The sequence below is a fragment of the Ascaphus truei genome, chromosome 6 (assembly GCF_040206685.1).
Source record: "Ascaphus truei isolate aAscTru1 chromosome 6, aAscTru1.hap1, whole genome shotgun sequence".
Classification (NCBI taxonomy): domain Eukaryota; kingdom Metazoa; phylum Chordata; class Amphibia; order Anura; family Ascaphidae; genus Ascaphus; species Ascaphus truei.
In genome coordinates, this window is record NC_134488.1 from 122,200,990 (window position 1) to 122,224,142 (window position 23,153).

The 23,153-nt window shown below is 47.9% G+C and overlaps 1 protein-coding gene and 1 long non-coding RNA gene across 2 annotated transcripts in view; one reads left to right on the forward strand and one right to left on the reverse strand.

Moving 5' to 3' along the window:
* The window catches only part of LOC142497813 (uncharacterized), a 71,653-nt gene that overhangs the window by 13,998 nt on the left and 34,502 nt on the right, over positions 1 to 23,153 (reverse strand). The window lies entirely within an intron of this gene.
* The window catches only part of LOC142497811 (IgGFc-binding protein-like), a 46,509-nt gene that overhangs the window by 5,422 nt on the left and 17,934 nt on the right, over positions 1 to 23,153 (forward strand). Inside the window, exons 2-4 of the mRNA XM_075606160.1 lie at positions 16,691 to 17,920; positions 18,527 to 18,867; positions 22,361 to 22,934. Of these exons, the coding sequence (XP_075462275.1) occupies positions 16,691 to 17,920; positions 18,527 to 18,867; positions 22,361 to 22,934 (2,145 nt within the window). The remainder of the gene's footprint in view (positions 1 to 16,690; positions 17,921 to 18,526; positions 18,868 to 22,360; positions 22,935 to 23,153) is intronic.

Genomic DNA, 23,153 nt, shown 5'->3' on the forward strand with positions numbered 1-23,153 from the left:
ACTGTGCGTGTGCCTCTGACTGTGAGTGTGACTGAGTGTGCGTCTGACTGTGAGTGTGACTGAGTGTGCGTGTGACTGAGTGTGCGTGTGACTGTGAGTGTGACTGAGTGTACGTGTGACTGTGAGTGTGCGTGTGACTGTGTGTGAGGGTCTGGGGGGGTCAGTGTGTGGGGGTCTGGGGGAGTCAGTCAGTGTGTGTGGGGCTCTGGGGGGGTCAGTGTGTGTGGGGCTCTGGGGGGGTCAGGCAGTGTGTGTGGGGGTCTGGGGGGTTCAGTCAGTGTGTGTGGGGGTCTGGGGGGTTCAGTCAGTGTGTGTGGGTCTCTGGGGGGTCAGTCAGTGTGTGTGGGGGTCTGGGGTGGTCAGTCAGTGTGTGTGGGGGTCTGGGGGGTTCAGTCAGTGTGTGTGGGTCTTTGGGGGGTGAGTCAGTGTGTGTGGGGGTCTGGGGTGGTCAGTCAGTGTGTTTGAGGGTCTGGGGGGGTCAGTGAGTGTGTGGGGGGGTCTGGGGGGGTCAGTCAGTGTGTGTGGGGGTCTGGGGGGGTCAGTCAGTATGTGTGGGGGTCTGGGGGGGTCAGTCAGTGTGTGTGGGGGTCTGGGGGGGTCAGTCAGTGTGTGTGAGGGTCTGGGGGGGTCAGTCAGTGTGTGTGGGGGTCTGTCAGTGTGTGGGGGGGTCCGGGGGGGGGTCAGTCAGTGTGTGTGGGGGTCTGTCAGTGTGTGTGGGGGTCTGGGGGTGTCAGTCAGTGTGTGTGGGGGTCTGGGGGGTTCAGTCAGTGTGTGTGGGTCTCTGGGGGGTCAGTCAGTGTGTGTGGGGGTCTGGGGTGGTCAGTCAGTGTGTTTGGGGGTCTGGGGGGTCAGTCAGTGTGTGTGGGGGTCTGGGGGGGTCAGTCAGTGTGTGTGGGGGTCTGGGGGGGTCAGTCAGTGTGTGTGGGTCTCTGGGGGGTCAGTCAGTGTGTGTGGGGGTCTGGGGTGGTCAGTCAGTATGTGTGGGGGTCTGGGGGGGTCAGTCAGTGTGTGTGGGGGTCTGGGGGGGTCAGTCAGTGTGTGTGGGGGTCTGGGGGGTCAGTCAGTGTGTGTGGGGGTCTGGGGGGGTCTGTCAGTGTGTGGGGGGGTCCGGGGGGGTCAGTCAGTGTGTGTGGGGGTCTGTCAGTGTGTGTGGGGGTCTGGGGGGTTCAGTCAGTGTGTGTGGGGGTCTGGGGGGGTCAGTCAGTGTGTGTGGGGGTCTGGAGGGTTCAGTCAGTGTGTGTGGGTCTCTGGGGGGTCAGTCAGTGTGTGTGGGTCTCTGGGGGGTCAGTCAGTGTGTGTGGGGGTCTGGGGTGTTCAGTCAGTGTGTGTGGGGTTCTGGGGGGGTCAGTCAGTGTGTGTGGGGGTCTGGGGGGGTCAGTCAGTGTGTGTGGGTCTCTGGGGGGTCAGTCAGTGTGTGTGGGGGTCTGGGGTGGTCAGTCAGTATGTGTGGGGGTCTGGGGGGGTCAGTCAGTGTGTGTGGGGGTCTGGGGGGGTCAGTCAGTGTGTGTGGGGGTCTGGGGGGGTCAGTCAGTGTGTGTGGGTGTCTGTCAGTGTGTGGGGGGTCCGGGGGGGTCAGTCAGTGTGTGGGGGGGTCTGTCAGTGTGTGTGGGGGTCTGGGGGTGTCAGTCAGTGTGTGTGGGGGTCTGGGGGGTTCAGTCAGTGTGTGTGGGTCTCTGGGGGGTCAGTCAGTGTGTGTGGGGGTCTGGGGTGGTCAGTCAGTGTGTTTGGGGGTCTGGGGGGGTCAGTCAGTGTGTGTGGGGGTCTGGGGGGGTCAGTCAGTGTGTGTGGGGGTCTGGGGGGGTCAGTCAGTGTGTGTGGGTCTCTGGGGGGTCAGTCAGTGTGTGTGGGGGTCTGGGGTGGTCAGTCAGTATGTGTGGGGGTCTGGGGGGGTCAGTCAGTGTGTGTGGGGGTCTGGGGGGGTCAGTCAGTGTGTGTGGGGGTCTGGGGGGGTCAGTCAGTGTGTGTGGGCGTCTGGGGGGGTCTGTCAGTGTGTGGGGGGTCTGGGGGGGGTCAGTCAGTGTGTGTGGGGGTCTGTCAGTGTGTGTGGGGGTCTGGGGGGTTCAGTCAGTGTGTGTGGGGGTCTGGGGGGGTCAGTCAGTGTGTGTGGGTCTCTGGGGGGTCAGTCAGTGTGTGTGGGTCTCTGGGGGGTCAGTCAGTGTGTGTGGGGGTCTGGGGTGATCATTCAGTGTGTGTGGGGGTCTGGGGGGGTCAGTCAGTGTGTGTGGGGGTCTGGGGTGGTCAGTCAGTGTGTTTGGGGGTCTGGGGGGGTCAGTCAGTGTGTGTGGGGGTCTGGGGGGGTCAGTCAGTATGTGTGGGGGTCTGGGGGGGTCAGTCAGTGTGTGTGGGGGTCTGGGGGCTTCAGTCAGTGTGTGTGGGGGTCAGTCAGTGTGTGTGGGGGTCTGGGGGGGTCTGTCAGTGTGTGGGGGGGGTCTGGGGGGGGTCAGTCAGTGTGTGGGGGGGTCCGTCAGTGTGTGGGGGGTCCGGGGGGGGGGGTCCGCGCGGGTTGCGCCCGGGTTTTTGTACCACCGCTTCCTGGGGGGCCCGTAAACGCCCGCGTCACTGGAGGGCTGAATGGCGCCGCTGCCAGCCGCTTCTGCGCATGCGCGGCATGGCAGCGGTAGTGGAAGTTAGGCGGGCCCATGTGTGGGCTGGGAGGGAGGTCCCATTCAGGTTAGGAAAGGGTGGGGGGGGGCTGTCCCAGTCGGGCGGTCTCTGCTGTCCCGGGCAGCAGACGGGGAACGGCAACACATGTCAACAGCCGTGGCAGCGGGCGGGGAACAGCGCCGCTGCCAACTGCTTCTGCGCATGCGTGGCTTTCCTCCAGTCCCCATGATTACTGAGCATGCGCGGCTTGGCAGCGGATGTGCGGGGGGAATGGCGGCCGTTAGGAGCGGCACCGCCGCATATGTCATCAGCCATGTGGGGGTAGCAGCGGCCGTTAGGAGCGGCGCTGGCGGCTATCGCCGCCGCCGCATCTGATTTGTGGAGCGGGTGTGATGTCAGTGTTGGGGTCGGGCTGAGCCAGAACACAGCCCGGCCTCAACTGCCAGCACTGACGTCACATCCGTTTCATTTCTGTCTCCACAATCCATTTTTGCCCCAGTTCGAATGAGGTGCCACTAAGGAAGTTTCACTTCAAAAGAACACTCCCCAAACACATTGAAACAACCTCTCCCACCCTCAAAATACATACAACCCTCCCCCCCCCCCCCCCAAATACATAACTTTCTTGGAATAGTTTCAGGCCTCTGGTATCCAGGCTCGCCCACAGCTGCTGCTGGCTTCCTGCCAGGCTTACCCATCTCCCAAGCAGTTCGAGACTCTCTCCCTCATGTGAGCGTACCGACATCAGATAGAGACCCTGCGCAGGACAGTGATGGAGACCCGCAGCTGGGGCCCGGCACCCAGCAGAAACAGCTTGGCCCGACCTCTGCTGGTCCTCTCGCTTCAACCGGGCCTCCGCTCTCTCCAGCTACAGGCCTGTCTACCTCTCCCTCACTCTCTCTGCCTCTCTGACCTCGGTGTGTGCCGGAAGCTTCGCCCAGCTTCTGGCACGCACTGATGTCAGAGAGACCTGGCGAGCATCGGCATCAAAGAGAGCGATGGAGAGGCAGGCAGGCCTGCAGCTAGGGAGGGCCGGAGCCCGGCAGCAACAAGAGGAGCAGCAGCCGGGCAAAGACGTTCCCAACTTCCAGCGCCAGCCGGGCTCCCCACAGCCTGGGACATGGCTCTCCCCCTCTGTCGGCGGCCCTGATTTACAATTTGGTGAAGGTGATGCTCTTCAGTTACAATCCACACAATTTTTGCATAAGAACCTTATATAGTACTTGACAAAAAAGAGCAATTTACTTTCTTTTCTACCCCTAACCCCACCATGCTCACACTAATGGGGGTTATATTTGAATCAGCTGATGTGATCACCTGAACTTCTAAAGAAAGCATATTTGTTGGTGCACACCATGGCTATTTAAACTTAGCATTTATTAAATGTTGAAATACTAAATAGCTACACATTCATCAGCATGTGTAGCTATTTATTATTTCAAGATGTATTAAATGGTAAGTTTTAATAGCTCAGGTGTGCACCAACAAATATGCTTTCTTTAGAAGCTCAGGTGATCACATCAGCTGATCCTCTACATAATATAACAGTATCTCTGGTACATAGGTAGCATCCATTGCCATTCTCTGGCAATCAGGCACAACCACAAATCTCATATACTTTCATTCACATTTACAGTGTGCGGTGTGACCTTTGTTGTTGTACAGGGTTATTTTTAAAGCCTAATGTAGCCCTAAGGCCCCTATTCAATATGGTAAAACTGCTCCCTGCATTATTGTGTTACCTAACTTCTCACCATATTGAAAAGGGTCGTAGGAGGAATTTTGAACATGCACCTGAAGGTTAATGTACAGTATCAAACTACATTACGTCAACCCTGTTTCACCTTCCTTGTCTGTGATGAAGTAAGGCTTTACAGAGAACACGAGGAGCAGTTAGTTGGGGTTAAGGAGTAGAGATGGGCAAAACCCGGTGTGTGAAATCAGGACCTACCAGAACCTTACATTCCAAAACCAAGTACAAAGCCAAAACCCTTAAGATTTTAAGAACCCAAACCAGAAAAGGATTTACAATCAGAACACCTGGTCAAGTTTCCATCTCTACGGTGGAGTTCCTAATTGTTTTATTATGTTATACTTAAGCATGTCCTTATTATAGTGTTTCAGCATTGTCCTGCTCATTTAGAGGGTTTTTCCCACATAGGGTACTGTAATTTGGTAAAAAAAAAAAAAAACCAGTCAAGTTTTGCAAAACTAGAACCAAAACCAAGAAACAAGACCTTTTTAGAACCAAAAACATGAATGAAAGTGCCCACCTATATTACAGAGGGCCAATATTGTATTAAAATGGGGTGCATTTACATTTCATAGTGAGCCATCTCTTTTATTTGCAGGACAAATCTCTGTCAAGTCTGAGTTGAAATGTCAGTGGACACAGAACTAATTTAAACATTTTGATTGTACAGTATTTATACAGTGGCGAATTTCCCAATGAGCCCGATAGGCCTAATATTGCGGCAGCAATTTTCTTTCTTTTACCCCAACGTACAGAGGCTCTGTAAAGTTCTTACTTTCTCTGTCCTGCTGCCCCCCTCTTGTTGCAATGTGAAATGATGCCGTAACGTGGCATCACACGACTTCACATTGCCATTGTAAGGCCTGGGACATAGTAAGCGCTTAGGTGCTGCTGCTCGCTCTCTCTTGCTGCCGCTCACTCTACCAGGAGCTTTTTGCTGTCCTGACAGAGGAGACAGCAAGCGCTTGAGAGGCGGGTATCATTGTGTGTGTGTGTCACTTGGTAGCTGTCAGTGTGTGTGTGTCACTTTGAAGTGGTCTATGTGTTTGTGTGTCACTGGGGAACCTGTGTGTGTGTATACAGTATGTGTGTGTGTGTGTGTGTGTGTGTGTGTGTGTGTGTGTGTGTGTGTATATTATATAATATTTTAAAAATTAAAAAAAAGACATGTTGTGAGAATAAATTATTTATTAACATTGTGCAACTTTGATAAATATATTCACGCACGCACACACGTGCAAGCACACACACACACACACACACACACACACACACACAAAGGCACACACACACACACACACACAAAGGCACACACACACACACACACACACACACACACACATACATGCATACACATACACATGCATACACACACACACACACACACACACAAGGCACACACACACACATGCATACACACACATGCATACACATGCATACACACACACACACACATGCATACGCACACGCACACGTACACACATGCACACACACATGCACACACACACACATGCACACACAGACACACACACACACAGGAGACATGGATCGGGGCAGAAGGGGGACAGACTGTCAGGGGGCGGGCCGGGGGCGTGCGCGTCACTGGCCGGGGGCGGGCCAGTGACGTCACGGAGCTGTTTCGCCCTCATTGGGCGAACCGCTCACGTGACCGACCTGTCTCGCCGGCAAGCGGGGGAATTTTAAATTCCCCTAAGACCTGCGCTTCCGCAAGCGCACGGAAGCGCAGGTGAGCCCCTACTAAAGCCGCTCTATTTGCGGCTGTAGGGGCTCAGTACTGAGCGGGAGCGCGCGTTAGCACGCTTCCGCCAGCAAGCGCCAAACATGGCCAAGGCCTAACACAACGCCATTTGACATGGCAGCATTATTTGACACTGCAGAAGGAGGAGGGCAGCACCAGGTAAGTGTCTAAGGGTGGAATTTTTTCAATCTGCCACTGTATATATGATCATATTCAAGTACTACTCTTACCTACAGATAGTTCTGTCCCTTCACTTTTCTGTCCAATATCACCAAGAGGTATTCCAGATCTGAGACCTCGCACACATAAAGAAAGCAATGGCAATCTGCCCAAGAATATTTTCCTGAATAAAAATACCCCTTTTGGAACATTTGCATGTCTCAGACAGTGTTGGCGGTCTTGAAAGCCCATCCATTTCACACCTCGCTAGCCCCCTCTATCCCCCCTCTCTTCCCATGTATTTCTCTCACCTCTGTCTCACTCTTACCCCCTCTCTTCTTCACTCACCCTCTCACCCCCTCTCCTCTCATTCTCCCCACCCCCTCCATCAATTACCCCACTGTCACTCAATCCCGCTCCCTCAATCCCTCCTCCTCACACTCATTCCCTCCCCCCTTGGTCATACACACATGTACAATCCTCCCCGCCACCAAAATAAATACCAAAAAAATATACAAAAAACCCACCCCCGAATACATACAAAAAAACCACCCCCCAAATGCACAAATACATACAAAGAAAACCCTCACCCCCAAATACATACAAAAAACCCTCACCCTCAAATACATACAAAAAACCCTCACCCCCCAAATACATACCAAATTCCCCCCCAACCCAGAAATACATCCAACTCCCCCACCAACCCTCCAAAAACATACAAAAAACCCTCACCCCACAAATACATACAAAATCCTCCCCACCCCCAAATGCATCAACCCCCCCACCCCCCAAAAACATGCAAAAAAATTCCACCCCCCAAATACATACAAAGGAAACCCCCTTCCCCTAAATACATACAAAAAAACCTAACCCCCAAAAACATACAAAATAATCCTTACCCCACTCATACAAAATCCTCCCCACCTCCCAAATACATCAAACTCCCCCACCCCACAAATACATGCAAAAAACCTTTCACCCCAAATACAAACTAAATACCATCCCACCCCACAAATACATGCAAAAAACCCTCCACGCTCCAAATACATACAAAAGAAACCCACACCCCCCAAATACATACAACCCCCCAAATACATTTAAAAACACCCCCAAATACATACAACCCACCCCCCAAATACATACAACCCCCTGTCACGATTGACTGACTTTATCAACAATTTAATATTTTGGGAATCTAGATTTAGCACACAAGTTGAGCAAAATAATCTGACATTTATTTCCTTAATAGACATTCACACGACAACCTTAGAATATACTTGACAAAACACTTATTGAGGGAGAGAACAGGATAAAATGTCCAGAGACAAAACAAAGCACCGAAATAATGTATTTTAAAGTGCGGTCCCTTTGCAAGGGGCTCAAATTGCCAGCCCAATATGTCCTTGAATAGTGCAAAGTTCGTTCGGGTCCGTTAGATAACCCCCAGCAATAATGAAATCCTGAAGCAGAGTTCTGTCCTTGGTTCCGATTAAATTAACTCGTTGCATTCCGGGGTCGTTGCTGCTGCACTTATCCGCTCTTAGAAGCGAGGTGGAAATGCAATTCCATTGTAAAAGAGAGACCACGGGGATAGCTCGGGGGGCATGTATATAGGGATTGAGATCATATCTCCAACATACCTGCCCAATCCCCTTTGTGGGAATTTCCCACTCACCAATCCCCAACTTGCTCACAGTTTGCAGAGTGGGCACTACAGGGATTTCCGGTTGGTACAGCGCCTGTGCCAACCTGACACCGTGGCTGCTTACCATATGTGTACTCCCCTTTTCCCTGGCGTCTCCCAGACTAGGAGTTGGTCTCAAGGTGTGAACTAGCCCAGATGACTAACAGGATCTCCTATTCAGCGAGCATCCCGGCTAATTCACACCTCTGGCTCTGGGGGCTTTCATTTGCAACACTCCCCTAGACTCATAGGCACTGCCTCAACAGGGGGTCTATGAAGTCTGCATAAGAAAGTGCCCCCAGCTCATGGGTGTTAAAACATTTGGTCACTGGATGCATTACAAAGGCAAGTAGAAAAAATGTATCCTGCCTGTACTTTTAAAACTGCAGCCAGAAATGCACTTTATTAAAAAATATATATGTTTTACTTATCCTAAAGTTACATTTTTAATATGTGTGTGCTTGGGGTGTTACTCTGGGGCTGCATACCAAATTTCAGGGTGCTAGCCCATTCCGTTCCCGAGTTAGGGCTTCTCCTTGAGCCGGCAATGCTGGGCTATGGGCTTCTCACGTCATTTGACCTAGTTCCCACGGCAATTGCCTGCCGCCTTTCAAGTTATGCTACTAACCGGGACTGGATACATGTTAACCGGTACCCACATGAGACTGAAATCGCAACCCTTTGATTCAATTGACCTCGCGGTTGCGAGTTCAAGCCTCAGTAATGGATACCTATGTTACTCAACGGAACAAAGAGACCGCGCCACGCTTCTCCAATTAGCTTGCGGCTTGGCTCGCGCAGCGGCATCTTGTGTCCAAACACCCGTAATGCAGGTATACAATGCAATACCTTACCGCAGGCCTATACAATCCTGCAAAATGGGGACAATAAGGTACAGAGGGGAAAATAATACATGTGTAGTGCATATAAAATTAACCCCTTCATCCCCAATACGAAATAGTGTTAACCAGCCGAGCACACTGCCTTTATTAATGCGCTGATTAACCCCATTTTCGTTACATCCCCCCAGCCCCCAGATACATACAACCAACCACACACATACACACACCCCAAATACATACAAAAAACTTCACTCCCAAGTACATATAACCCCCCCCACCCCCAAATACAGTACATTACAAAAACCTAACCCAAATACATACAATCGACAAACACATTAAAAAAACACCCCACCCCACAAATAAATAAAAAAGAAACCCCCCACACACAGACCAAAAAAAACCCTCCCTCCAAATACATTTTTTTTTTTTTTAAAACACGGGCCAAATAAATACAAAATACAGACTTGCCTACCGTGGGGATGGTCTGCCCCAGCTCTCACCCACCTGCTGCTGGCCTTTTGCCGGGCTTCCCCCTCTCCCATGCTGTGCGTGCCTCCTTCACTATCCCGTGCCAGGCCTCTCTCTCATGCCAGTGTGCACGCCAACATCCGAGAGACACTTCGTGGGAAATTGAGGGAGGCCCGCAGCTGGGGAGAGCCAGGGCCCAGTGGCCAGACAAAGCAGTTGGGCCCTTCTTTGCCCAGCTGCCAATTCCTTTCGTTGCCACAGGGCCCCGGATCTCCCCAGCAGTGCCCATCCCTCCCTGTTACTGTCCCAAGCCAAACCTCTGACGCCGGTGCCCGCCGGGCTTCTTTCTCATGCTGGTGCACGCCGTAACCAAGGCCCAGCTTCTGGCGCATGCCGACATTAGATAGGACAGTGTCAGTGAGGGAGGCCTGCAGCTAGCGGGAGCCGGGTGCCCGGCAGCAGCGAGAAGACAGGAAGCCGGGCAAAGAAGTTGAGCCCGGCCAGAGGTTAGGCCCAACTTCCAATGTCAGCTCGGCTCTGCCCCTGTCAGCGGCCCGGATTGTAAACTCCTGCCATCCAGCCATCCTGCATTTACCCTGTCTCCCCTACAATCTATCCTAAATATTGCTGACAGAATCACTTTACTCTCTCCTAAATCTGTCTCGGCGTCTCCCCTGCTGAAATCCTTCTCCTAGCTTCCGATCAAATCCCGCATCTCGCACTCAATTCTCCTCCTCACTTTTAAAGCTTTACACTCTTCTGCCCCTCCTTACATCTCTGCCCTAATTTCTCGCTAAACAACATCCCAACAATACCCTATTCTACTCTATTCTCGCTACCCCTTTTGTTCCTAAAGCACTCTCCCACCTTAAGCCTTTCTCAGTTACTGCCCCACACCTCCGAATTGTCCTTCCCCTCAATATCTGACTGCCACCCTCTCTATCCACCTTTAGGACCTTTCTTCACCTCTTTAACGAAGCATATGAGTAGCTCCGTGGCTGATGCTATACACTTCATACATTGACCTTGACCCTTGCAGACGCACTTACCAGAACGCCCTCCTACTGTCTCTGTACGTTCATCCTACTTACCAATTAGATTGTAAGCTCTTTGGGGCAGGGAATCCTTTTCCTAATGTTACTTTTATGTCTGAAGCGCTTATTCCCATTATGTGTTATTTATATTATTTATTATTTATCTTAAGTCACATATATTACTGCTGTGAAGCACTATGTACATTATTGGTAGTATATAACTAATAATATACATACTCAAATTATTTTCTGCCCTTCACTAATGTCTGCTTGTCCACTGGGCTCTGGCACTGCACTTCTATATTGCTAATCACCTCTGCTGTTCTAGTAGTAACTCCACTACGCACTGCACTGTATATAGAAGTAGTAGTGTCACTGCTTCTGAATCAAGTTCGAATCCCAGTGTCAGTTCTCCTTGTGACCATGGGGAAGTCACTTTATCTCCTTGTGCCACAGACATGGAAATAAGATTGTATGGTTTCCGGGGCCAGGAATAATGGTGCCTGGAAATTTATATCTCCAGTGCTATCTATGAAAACATGTGTTTTATAATATTGAGAAAAAGCTGGACCTACATGTCATGCCCTAGATCAGGGATGGCCAACACCAGTCCTCAAGGGCCAACACCGGGTCAGGTTTTCAGGATATCCCTGCTTCAGCACAGGTGGCTCAATTAGTGCCTCGGAGGCATTAAACTCTTATTCAGTACAGTAAATATCAAAAACGTTCCTTTTATCACATGATATAGCGTCAGTTGGTTGTAACCCAGGGATGGAGAATAAGTCTGACATTTTCAGTGTCATACTTTAACAATATGGATTAAATATAAGTAACTAGAGATGGGCATTATCAGGTAAAGGGGCCTATGCACTAAGCGCCGAGAAAAAAATTGCCGGGCTGTTTAAATCGCCAGTTTGGACAGCATTGCTATCACGGTGCAGAAAGCACAGAATACCTGCGATAGCAACGTTTGCCAAACTGGTGAGTAGCCAGCGACGTGATGATTGCCTGTCTGAAAAGGGCTCACCCGGCGAGTTCTTTCTTCTGCAGAGAGAGAGAGGAGCCTCTCCATGCGCAAATCTCGCCAGAGATCAAACATTTTTAATATAAAATGTAATACTAGTGTATTGTAGCAGGGGGTCTCCGGAGCAGAACCTCATTGATTTAATGTCCGGGGACCCACTGCTTCCCAAGATACAGGCCCCATTATGGGGTGCTGGTATCTCCTATGCATTTTATTCCCACAGTCACATGACACGGGATATTTAAATGAATAGGAGATACAAGCACCCCATAACGGGACCTGCATTTTAGGTAGCAGGGGGTCCCCGGACCTCAAATCAACAAGGCTCTGCTCCAGAGACCCCCTGCTACAATACACTAGTATTAAAACCCAAATAAAATTTTTAATTAATTTGTTACCCCAGCGGCAATCTGCTTTGGTAATGAAGCTTCTTTAATGTAATTTTTATTAATAGTGTGTGGGAGCAGGGGGTCTCTTGAGAAGAACCACATTGATTTCAGCCTCGGGGACTGCCTGCTTCCCAACTTACTGTCCCTGGTATGGGGTGCCGGTATCTCCTCCAGTATTTAAATCCCATGGTCATGTGACGCTGAAGAATTAAAAATGGCGGCGGTACTGGCATCTGATGACCCATACCGGGGCCTGTAACTTGGGAAGCAGGGGATCCCTGAGGCAGAAACCAAAGCGGTTCGGCTCAAGAGGCCCCCTGCTCCCGCACACTATCAATACAAATGACATTAAAGCAGCTTCATTACCTTAGCGGATAGCCACTAAGGCAATGAAGGGGTTAAGGCACAATAGCAGGTTTACTGAGGGCAGAGGGGGTGAGGAAAGTGGGTACTTGGCCTTTCACTCACCCCCTCTGCCCCCAATAAACATTACAGTATGTACTAACCACCAATACACAACCCACCCACCCCCTGTCCCCCACATAAAAAAAATTCTGCATAGGATTGATGCCAGAGGTTAGCGGGGGTCCCCGGGCTTTCCAAGTGAGTGTCAGTGGCCCTCTAGGTGATCACTGCAGGTGCACATGGGCCTCCAGGTTGTTCCCTGCAGGTGTCTGGGCATCCTTGGGTGGTCCCTCGTGGGTATTTGGGGGTCCTCGGGTGATCCCCGTAGGTCACCGTTGGCCGGCGGTACCAATCCTGTTGGAAAAAACAAATGTTGAACACATTGAAATAAATACACATCCATCCCTCCCCTCCCCCCCTTCAAAACATACAGTACAGTAATGGGCAAATAACTATTATCCAGATAGGGATAATAGGTAATTTGCCCATTATTAAATAAAAGATTATCCAGTCAGCATAAATAAAGTAAATAAACCTTTCTACTTACCTCTGCCATCATGAAGGGCGTCCTCGTCAGCATACTGCAGGTCCATGTGCTCCGATGCCAGAAAGAATACAAGAAAAAGGCCTAACCACCCACCCAAGGCCCACTATACCCACCCTCTAACCATTGATTGGCATAGTGGTACATCATACTCATATAATATGGGCATGATAAGCCACTATAGCAGCCAATGGTCACCCTAATCAAAAAGCATGAAGACTAAAAATACACAATAATAAAACATTCACAAGTACCTAAACACCACTTTTAAATAAATAAAAGCACTAGCCAACCAATTCAATACATAAAAGCACTAGCCAACCAATTCAATAAATAAAAGCACTAGTCAACCAACTCAATAATTAAAAGCACTAGCCAATCAATCAATTAATGAATTTAAACCACTAGCCAACAAATCAATTCATTAATAAAACGACTAGGCAACACATCAATTAAATCCAGTAGCCAACAAAAGAAATGATTCAATGAAAACGCTAAACTATCGGAAAATGAAATTAAAACAAGCCATCCAAATTAAAATCAATTTAAACCAAACAATAAACACAAAAATAAAAAAACACTTTTTGCCTAAAAATGCATTGGCTATCACTGTATTTATATGTACCCTAAATGGCCACAGATTAATACATTATCAGTCAATGGGCAATGAAAAACATAACAAAAAAAAATACAATAAAAAAACCCTGAAAAATAGACATTTACATACATTCAATATTTTTTTTACCTTTAGAAGCATTGGCCCTCCGAATCCCAGCAATTCTGGAAGCTCTCGTACCACAACGTAATCAAAGTCAATCCGACGCCATCCACCTTGAAGATCTGGAACAGGTAACAAAATTCTTCTTTCTTTTATCTTCTATCACCTTCTTCTTTCTTCTACTGTAATTATTTCTATCTTTTCTTTAATCTTCTATCTTCATCTGTCAATCCATAGCCCCATGGTAAATCCACAACACGATGTTGTCTCAATGTTGTCTCATCAGCTTCTTGAGGTAAAATGAGAAGTCAAGGACACATATATGGCCTGTGACGTCACATTATCAGGTCAGATGGTGCAGTTCCAATCTGATTGGACGCTGTATCATGTGCCCGCTTCTTTTTATTTTTAAGGATGTGACATCATCTCCAAGGGAGGTACGTCACATCCTTCAAACCACATGGTTATATCACATGGTATTACAGCCAATGGGATTGAAGACAATCCCTTTGGTTGCTGTACCATGTGATAGGTTACATTAGTTCAAAAGGATGTGATGTCATCCCTTACAGTGATGTCAAATCCTTTTAAACTAATGTAACCTATCACATGCTACAGAAACCAATGGGATTTTCTTTAATCCATTGGCTGTAATACCATGTTATATAGTCATGTGGTTTTAAGGATGTGACGTACCTTCTTTGGAGATGACATCACAGCCATAACAAAAAAAAGAGACGGGCACATGATACTGCATCCAATCAGATTGGTGCTGTACTATCTGACCTGACAATGTGACATCACAGGCCATATATAAGGCCTTGAAGTCTCATTTTACCTTAAGAAGCCGACGAGACAACATTGTGTTGTGGATTTACCATGGGACTATGGATTGACAGATGACGATAGAAGATTAAAGTAAAGATAGAAGTAATTACAGAAGAAGAAAGAACAAGGTGATAGAAGATAAAAGAAATAAGAATTTTGTAACCTGTTCCGGACCTTCAAAGTGGATGGCGTAGGATTGATTTTGATGTCGCGGTACGACAGCTTGCAGAATCGCTGGGATTAAGATGGCTAACGCTTCTAAAGGTAAGAAAAAGATTGTAAATGTCTTTTTTTCAGGTTTTTTAATTGTATTTTTTTCTGCTAATGTATTCATCAGTGCCCTTTTATTGTAAAGATAAATACAGTGATAGCCAATGCATTTTTGGCAAATGCTTGTTTTCTATTAACTGTTATTTTTTTAAATTTTGTTTTTTGTTTGGATTAAATTGATTTGGATGGTTTGTTTTCAGCACATTTTAGGATTGTTAGCGTTTTTAATTATTTGTTTTGATGGCTACTGGTTTTAATTAATTAATTGTTTTGTTGGCTAGTGGTTTTATTTGTTTAATAGTTTTATTGGATAGTGGTTTATTTAATTGTATTGTTTTGTAATAACAATTGTTATAATTTAGGTATTTTGGTGATAGATAATTATTTGTGATGTGTACTATTAGGCTATTTAGTTCTTTTGAGGGGGGGGGGAGTTTAAGTGCTTTTGTATTTATGTGATTATTGTGTATATTTTGGAATTCATTATTTTTATTAAGTTTACCATTGAGTGATATAGTGGCTTATCATGCATTATATCTATACATTATATGGGTATGATATACCACTGTGCCAATCAATGTGTAGAGGGTGGGTTCAGTGTGTCTGAGGTTGATTCTTAGGCCTCCTGGGTGGGTAGCATGGAACGGGGTTTAACCCCTTAATTACTATAGCGGTTATTAACCGCAAAGGTGATTAAGGGGTTAGGGGCTATTAGATTGGATTTGTTCATGTATTCTTTCTGGCATCGGAAGACATGGATCGGGAGTATGCTGATGAGGATGCCCTCAATGATGGCAGGAGTAAGTAGAAATGTTTATTTACTTTATTTATGGTGGCTGGCTAATGTTTTATTTTATAATGGGTAAATAAGATAATACCCATATCTGGATAATAGTTACCAGGGGACCACCTGGAGGCCCACTGGCACTCGCGGGGACCACACGGGGACATCTGCCAGCCTATGGTATCAATCATGTCTATAAAAAAAAATAAAATGGTTTTATGTGAAGCAGAGGGGGTGGATTGTGTATTGGTGGTTAGTACATATTGTAATGTTTTGTGGGGGCAGAGGGGGTGTGTGAAGGGTCACGTACCCACTTCACTCACCCCCTCTGCCCCCAATAAAGCTGCTGTTGTTCTTTAACCCCTTCATTGCCTTAGCGGTTAGCCGCTAAGGAACTGAAGTTGCCTGTAAATGCATTTTTATTGCTTGGGATTCATGCAGGGGGCCTCCGGTGCTGATATTAATGGATATCAGCTCCGGAAACTCCTGGCATCAATCCGATGCAGGAAAAATGCATTTTTTTTCTATGTCCGTCTTGCCACTTCTCGGCAGCTTCTCACCACCTTCCTGACAACTTTTCCTGGCGGGACGATTTTGAGAGGAAATCTCAATTCTAGAGCCGCGATTACCCTCGATAATCTAATCGGGTCTACTACAATTGCACGAGTTTAAAAACCTGCTGATAAGTGGCTTATTGATGCTCGTTTGGCTTTTTTTTTCTTGGAAAGCAAAAATTGCATTACAGGGCTTTTATCTTCGACTTATCAGGGCTTACTGAATCGCTGTGGGCCTTTTTGGCGATAAGGCCTCGATAAGTGGCTTATCAGCGCTTAGTGCATTGGCCCCACAGAATTTGTAATCAGACCCTACCTGAACCTTACATTCAAAAAAACAAATGCAAAACCAAACCCCTAAACATCTTTACAATCAAAACAAAGACTAGAACACCAGACAATGTATCCATCTCTAGGTGTTTCTTACTATATCTTTTTACTTCTTTAAATTGTTCAGTTATATTATATTAGTTTCCTAATTCTTTTTATGATTTTATACTTATCTTAAAAACTTTAATGCATTATTATGCTATTTTAGCATGGTCCTGTATATTGTGATTTGTTTACATAATTTGGTAAAAATCCAAAATCAAACAAATCAAGTTCAAATGTTCATATTTTAGTTACTGTATTGTATAGAGTGAAACAATAATGAATGGTTTATGCAACATTGCACTTCTACTCACTTTAGCTCAAGAGACTCACTCCACAACCAGACACTATGTATAAAATGGTTCTGTTTACTTATCATTATGTCCATTATGTACATACAATAAGCCTCCGTGTTTGTCTAGCCTCTATAACCAACAAGGGACATGTTTAAGTTTAACAGATAAAATTATAAATAACCTGTCTTGTGCTCTCATTTCAGGAATCTGCTCAGCAGGTCCACTGGGCAAGGAGTTTGTTACCGTCTTTATGCAAAACTATCAGATAAGTTACAGCACTGCAAACCTCCAGTTAATTATGTCCGGTTTTTCCTCCCCTACTTCTGTAACTGTAACGGTGAACAAATCCAGCTTCAAGAAGGTCATGCCTGTGAACGAACGCCAGACAATCTCCATGCAGATTCCTCCAAGCGCCGAGTTACCAGGAATCTCCAAGACCAGCAATGTAGTCATAATCCAGGCTGATAAGGACATCTCAGTCCTTTCCCTGAATTCAAAGCTGCAAAGTGCTGATACTAGCATAGTGTATCCAGTGCAAGACCTGGGCACAGATTACTATGTAGTGACTCCTTTGGATGGTCCTAATGATGGCTTCAAAGAGATCTCAGTGGTGAGTAGCGCAGAATCCACCAATGTTGACATCTACCTCAAAGGAGCAGTAACCTTCCAAGAGAAGCTATATCCAGCTGGAAGCAAGCTCACTGTCCTGCTGGAAGCCTACAGTGCCATTCAACTCCTGAGCAGCGATGATCTCTCTGGAAGCAGAGTGGTATCCCAGAAACCTGTGGCTGTTTTGAGTGGCCACACATGCACATGGAAGAACACCAAATGCAACCATGTCTACGAACAACTCATGCCAGTCTCCAGCTGGGATACCGCTTTTATCGTACCCCCCATAATATTCCAGACCAATTCAGACATCGTCTTTGTGGTGGCATCCCAGAAAACAAAGATCGAATACCAGTACAGCTCAAAAAAAGAATCCAATAACTTAGTTGCAGGACAAGTAATTAAGTTAGAAGTCCAATCCAACACCCCTATTTATATCACAGCCAGTGCCGGAATCCAAGTTATCTACTACTGTACCGGTTGGAAAGATAGATTTGGAACCGAATATGACCCCCTTCTGATGACCATCCCTTCAATTAACAGTTATTGTTCATCCTACTACATCTATGGTCAACAAGAGTTTGATAACTACGGTATCCTGGTAGCAAAAACTTCAGACACTTCTAAAGTCACCTACGACTCACGTACTGTTCCAGACCTGCGGTGGAATGATATCCCTGGTACAGATTACTCCTGGACAAACCACGGCACAGGCAAAGGATTCAGTTTCCATCTTTTGGCAAATCCAGCTTCACCCTTCTTGGTGCTGTCTTATGGACTTACCAAATTGAACAGCTATGGGTCCCCAGCTATGTGCATCAACAGTAAGTTTGGCAGTTATTGTATTTCTGTGTGGAAAGGAGAATGTTATTAAATGTTCACTACTATAGTAATTTTGATTATGTATTATCACACATGGAAAAATAGGAGATTATTTTTGACTTACAGATGTATTTGGATGTGATTGCATTTTAAGAATGGGTAGAAACAAACAGCGGTTATATTAAACTATTACTTTTCCTCATCACACTGCTGTACTGTAGGTTCATAAACAGAATGTAGTACTGTTTCTGTTGTCCATGTTAATATACAGTAGTGACAACAGCCGGCATCATTTTGAAGAGTATAGTAGCTTACATGTAAACACATACTAAATAAATAGCTAACTAATCAGATCATTGCTAGAATTTTCCTACAGTATAAATAACAAACAAATTAATTATTGAATGTGGGATTAATTGTAAAATGTAAATAAATAATTGTAGACATTTCTGCATCCTGAAGTCGGAATTCGTGGATCCATTTTAGGTCTGCATTACTCTATCAGTTATCAGGAGGCTCCTTTGTCTCTGTATCTCTTTTGCTGGGAGTGGGGTTAAATCAAAGATCTTTATTGTGATTTGCTGCTGACCTGTATCTCCTCTGCTCAGCTAATTCAGGTCCGTCCTGCAGTGCTGTAAAATGCAGATCGAAGGAGAAGTGCAAGATCACAAATGGGAAACCCACTTGTGTACCCGAGTCTGAATCTATTTGCTGGGCAGTTGGGGACCCTCACTACCGCACCTTTGATGGTCGCAACTATGACTTCCAAGGCACCTGTACCTACACTGTTGCCAAGACATATGGTACTGACAGCACCCTCCCTGTTTTCAGTGTGGAGGCCAAGAATGAGAATCGTGGCAACACCCGTGTTGCTTATGTCAGCTTTGTCAAAGTACAGGTGTATGACTTCACTATCTCCTTAGTGAGATTTGAAAATGGATTTGTGAGGGTGAGTAACTAATTGTGAAGATCATTCGGGGTTGGAGTTTCCCCTTTTGGGCTTGTGCTACTAGCATGGTTCACTACACTACACTACTGTATGTCTTCTCTTTTAAAATATCTACACTGGTACCTTAAAAGGATTTAAAGCAGCACAGTTCATGACTAAGGGCCAAACATTATTTACTATATTGTTCAGTCCTATTGGGAACATTGTGATCTATTTAATGGACAAACTGGACAACATGTAAATACCAACTGGAAGCATTTAATATGCAAACTCTGCAACTTCTTACTTACTTTTACTTATTTTTTTTACTATTTACAACTTGCCTTGCATCTTTATATGTTATGATATGGTTATGTTATCCACTTACCAGTTTTATTATCTTACATTATTTGCTTTCTTTGCTATCATCACCATGGGCGTCCGCAGTGGGGGGTAAGGGGGGGCGCTTGCCCCCCCCTGGATCCTGGGCTGCCAACAGCGGGGGACAGAGGGCACTGGCGTGACAGGATTTAGCGCGCTCACGATGTGCAAGGAAGCGCGCGCGTATCTTCCCTGCTTCCCCCCCCCACCTGGGACCCCCCCTTCCTCCCCCCGAGCCCGCTCACAGCCGCTCGCGGCACTTCCTGTGCCTGCTGCTAGTGAGCGCGTGACTGTCCGTGATGCAGAATCTTCCCGCTCCTCTACTGGTGGCTGCGCAGTGTCCCCCCTTCTTCCCCGGGTCTCCGTGGCTGCCCACCCGCCCAGGGTGATAGTAGGTAGGTGCAGGGGTGCGGCTGCCAGGGGGGGGAGGGGTTGCCTCCTGTCCTGGTGCTCCCTCCTGCCCTGGTGCTCCGCTCCCTCCTGTCCTGGTGCTCCCTCCTGTCCTGGTGCTCCCTCCTGTCCTGGTGCTCCCTCCTGCCCTGGTGCTCCCTCCTGCCCTGGTGCTCCCTCCTGCCCTGGTGCTCCGCTCCCTCCTGTCCTGGTGCTCCCTCCTGCCCTTTTGCTCCGCTCCCTCCTGCCCTGGTGCTCCCATCCCCTTGGTGTGGAAGATGAGCGCGGGGGCGGGTAGTGGTGATGCACTTCTGGCTGGTCGGATCGCCGGCCTTCCCCCCCCCCTCCCGTCCCCAGGCACTTACATCCGGCGCTGCATCTCTTGCTCCACTTTGTGTGTGTGTGTGTGTCTGTCTGAGGCGTGTGTGTGTGTGTGTGTGTGTCTGAGGCTGTGTGTGTGTGTGTCTGAGGCTGTGTGTGTGTGTATGTCTGAGGGTGTGTGTGGGTGTGTCTGAGGCTGTGTGTGGGTGTGTCTGAGGCTGTGTGTGTATGTGTGTGTGTGTGTGTGTCTGAGGCTGTGTGTGGGTGTGGGTGTGTGTCTGAGGCTGTGTGTGTGTCTGTCTGGTGTGTGTGTGTGGCTGTCTGGTGTGTGTGTGGTGTGTGGCTGTCTGGTGTGTGTGTGTGGCTGTCTGGTGTGTGTGTGGCTGTCTGGTGTGTGTGGCTGTCTGGTGTGTGTGGCTGTCTGGTCACCCTTGAGAGAGGGAGAGTCTGAGAGAGGGAGAGTCTGAGAGAGGGAGAGTCTGAGAGAGGGAGAGTCTGAGAGAGGGAGAGTCTGAGAGAGGGAGAGTCTGAGAGAGGGAGAGTCTGAGAGAGGGAGAGTCTGAGAGAGGGAGAGTCTGAGAGAGGGAGAGTCTGAGAGAGGGAGAGTCTGAGAGAGGGAGAGTCTGAGAGAGGGAGAGTCTGAGAGAGGGAGAGTCTGAGAGAGGGAGAGTCTGAGAGAGGGAGAGTCTGAGAGAGGGAGAGTCTGAGAGAGGGAGAGTCTGAGAGAGGGAGAGTCTGAGAGAGGGAGAGTCTGAGAGAGGGAGAGTCTGAGAGAGGGAGAGTCTGAGAGAGGGAGAGTCTGAGAGAGGGAGAGTCTGAGAGAGGGAGAGTCTGAGAGAGGGAGTCTGAGAGAGGGAGAGTCTGAGAGAGGGAGAGTCTGAGAGAGGGAGAGTCTGAGAGAGGGAGAGTCTGAGAGACTGAGAGGGAGAGTCTGAGAGACTGAGAGGGAGAGTCTGAGAGACTGAGAGGGAGAGTCTGAGAGACTGAGAGGGAGAGTCTGAGAGACTGAGAGGGAGAGTCTGAGAGACTGAGAGGGAGAGTCTGAGAGACTGAGAGGGAGAGTCTGAGAGACTGAGAGGGAGAGTCTGAGAGACTGAGAGGGAGAGTCTGAGAGACTGAGAGGGAGAGTCTGAGAGACTGAGAGGGAGAGTCTGAGAGACTGAGAGGGAGAGACTGAGAGACTGAGAGGGAGAGACTGAGAGACTGAGAGGGAGAGACTGAGAGGGAGAGACTGAGAGGGAGAGACTGAGAGGGAGAGACTGAGAGGGAGAGACTGAGAGGGAGAGACTGAGAGGGAGAGACTGAGAGGGAGAGACTGAGAGGGAGAGACTGAGAGGGAGAGACTGAGAGGGAGAGACTGAGAGGGAGAGACTGAGAGGGAGAGACTGAGAGGGAGAGACTGAGAGGGAGAGACTGAGAGGGAGAGACTGAGAGGGAGAGACTGAGAGGGAGAGACTGAGAGGGAGAGACTGAGAGGGAGAGACTGAGAGGGAGAGACTGAGAGGGAGAGTCTGAGAGGGAGAGTCTGAGAGGGAGAGTCTGAGAGGGAGAGTCTGAGAGGGAGAGTCTGAGAGGGAGAGTCTGAGAGGGAGAGTCTGAGAGGGAGAGTCTGAGAGGGAGAGTCTGAGAGGGAGAGTCTGAGAGGGAGAGTCTGAGAGGGAGAGTCTGAGAGGGAGAGTCTGAGAGGGAGAGTCTGAGAGGGAGAGTCTGAGAGGGAGAGTCTGAGAGGGAGAGTCTGAGAGGGAGAGTCTGAGAGGGAGAGTCTGAGAGGGAGAGTGTGTGTGTTTGTGTCTGTCTGTCTGTGAATGAATACAGACACCAACCCACAGTCAGTCAGTCAGTCACCCACCCAAGTGTCAGTCACACACGAGTCAGTCAGTCACCCACCCACCCAAGTGTCAGTCACCCACCCCGTCACCCACACCCCCCCACACCCACTCTCTCTCTCTCTGTCTAGTTAAAATTATGCCCCCCCCCTGAAAACATTTCTGCAGACGCCCATGATCATCACTGTACTTCATTCTCAGACATACTGTAAGGCTCATGCCCAACTAAATGCTATTTAGACACCACTTACAAAATTTAATTCACTAGATTAATATACTACATAAAATGTAACTATAAGCCTGTATATGATATGCCTTTTTGATTCTTAAAACCAAAAACACACATAATGAGCCTAATTCTATATGTGCCCTTCAAGTCATCATGGAAGTCAATGGAAGCCATGAAGGTCAGTGGGGAATGTCATCTGAAAACGGCCCAAGCAGCCACTTCAGCACATATAGAATTAGCCTTGTGGAAGGAAGACTTTATTTTGCTACTGTATGTTGCTTCTCATTAGGCAGCTAAACATTGTCACATTCATAAAGTGTAATCATTTGTTCCATCACTATTCTTCTCATTCTTTGCTTCTCTCAAGGTGGATAATCAACGTCAACGCCTTCCCATAAATCTGAACAATGGGCAAGTCCGACTATATCAATCTGGTGCCTCCGTCATCATTGAAACAGACTTCACCCTGAAGGTGTACTATGACTGGAACTCCATCCTCAAGATCACCCTCTCCAGCAGCTTCTCTGAAAATGTTGCTGGCATGTGTGGCAATTACAATGGCAATCCTGCTGATGACATGGCTACACCTACTGGCACTCAGGCCCCTAACTTAGCAGACTTTGGAAAGAGCTGGAAAGTGGATGATGGAGACAGGTTCTGCTGGCACAATTGCAATGGGGAGTGCAAGACATGCTCAATGGAGCTCCAGCGGAAGTATGAGAGTGAGCAGAGTTGTGGGCTTATTTCCAAGGCAGTGGATGGCCCCTTTAGTCAGTGCTATTCAACCATTGACCCTAAAATCTACCTGAACAACTGTGTGTATGACTTGTGTATGAACGATGGCTTCAAGCAAATCCTGTGCCAGAGCTTGAAAACTTATGCTGATGCCTGCCAGAGAAGTAAGATCCAGATTGCAGACTGGAGACAGCTTGCTGGATGCCGTAAGTACAAGATGGAGATCTTAGATTGCATGTCTTTTCACTCTTCAGCTTCTTATTTTGTGAAGGATGTGAGCTTGTGTGATATCCATTGGCTAAAGACTGGGTCACCTGTCACATGTCAGGACCTAACTTTATCAAAAACACCACACAGAATAAAGATAGGCTTAAAACACAATTGCATCATTTTACATACACTATTCAGCACTTCTCTAGTGAATG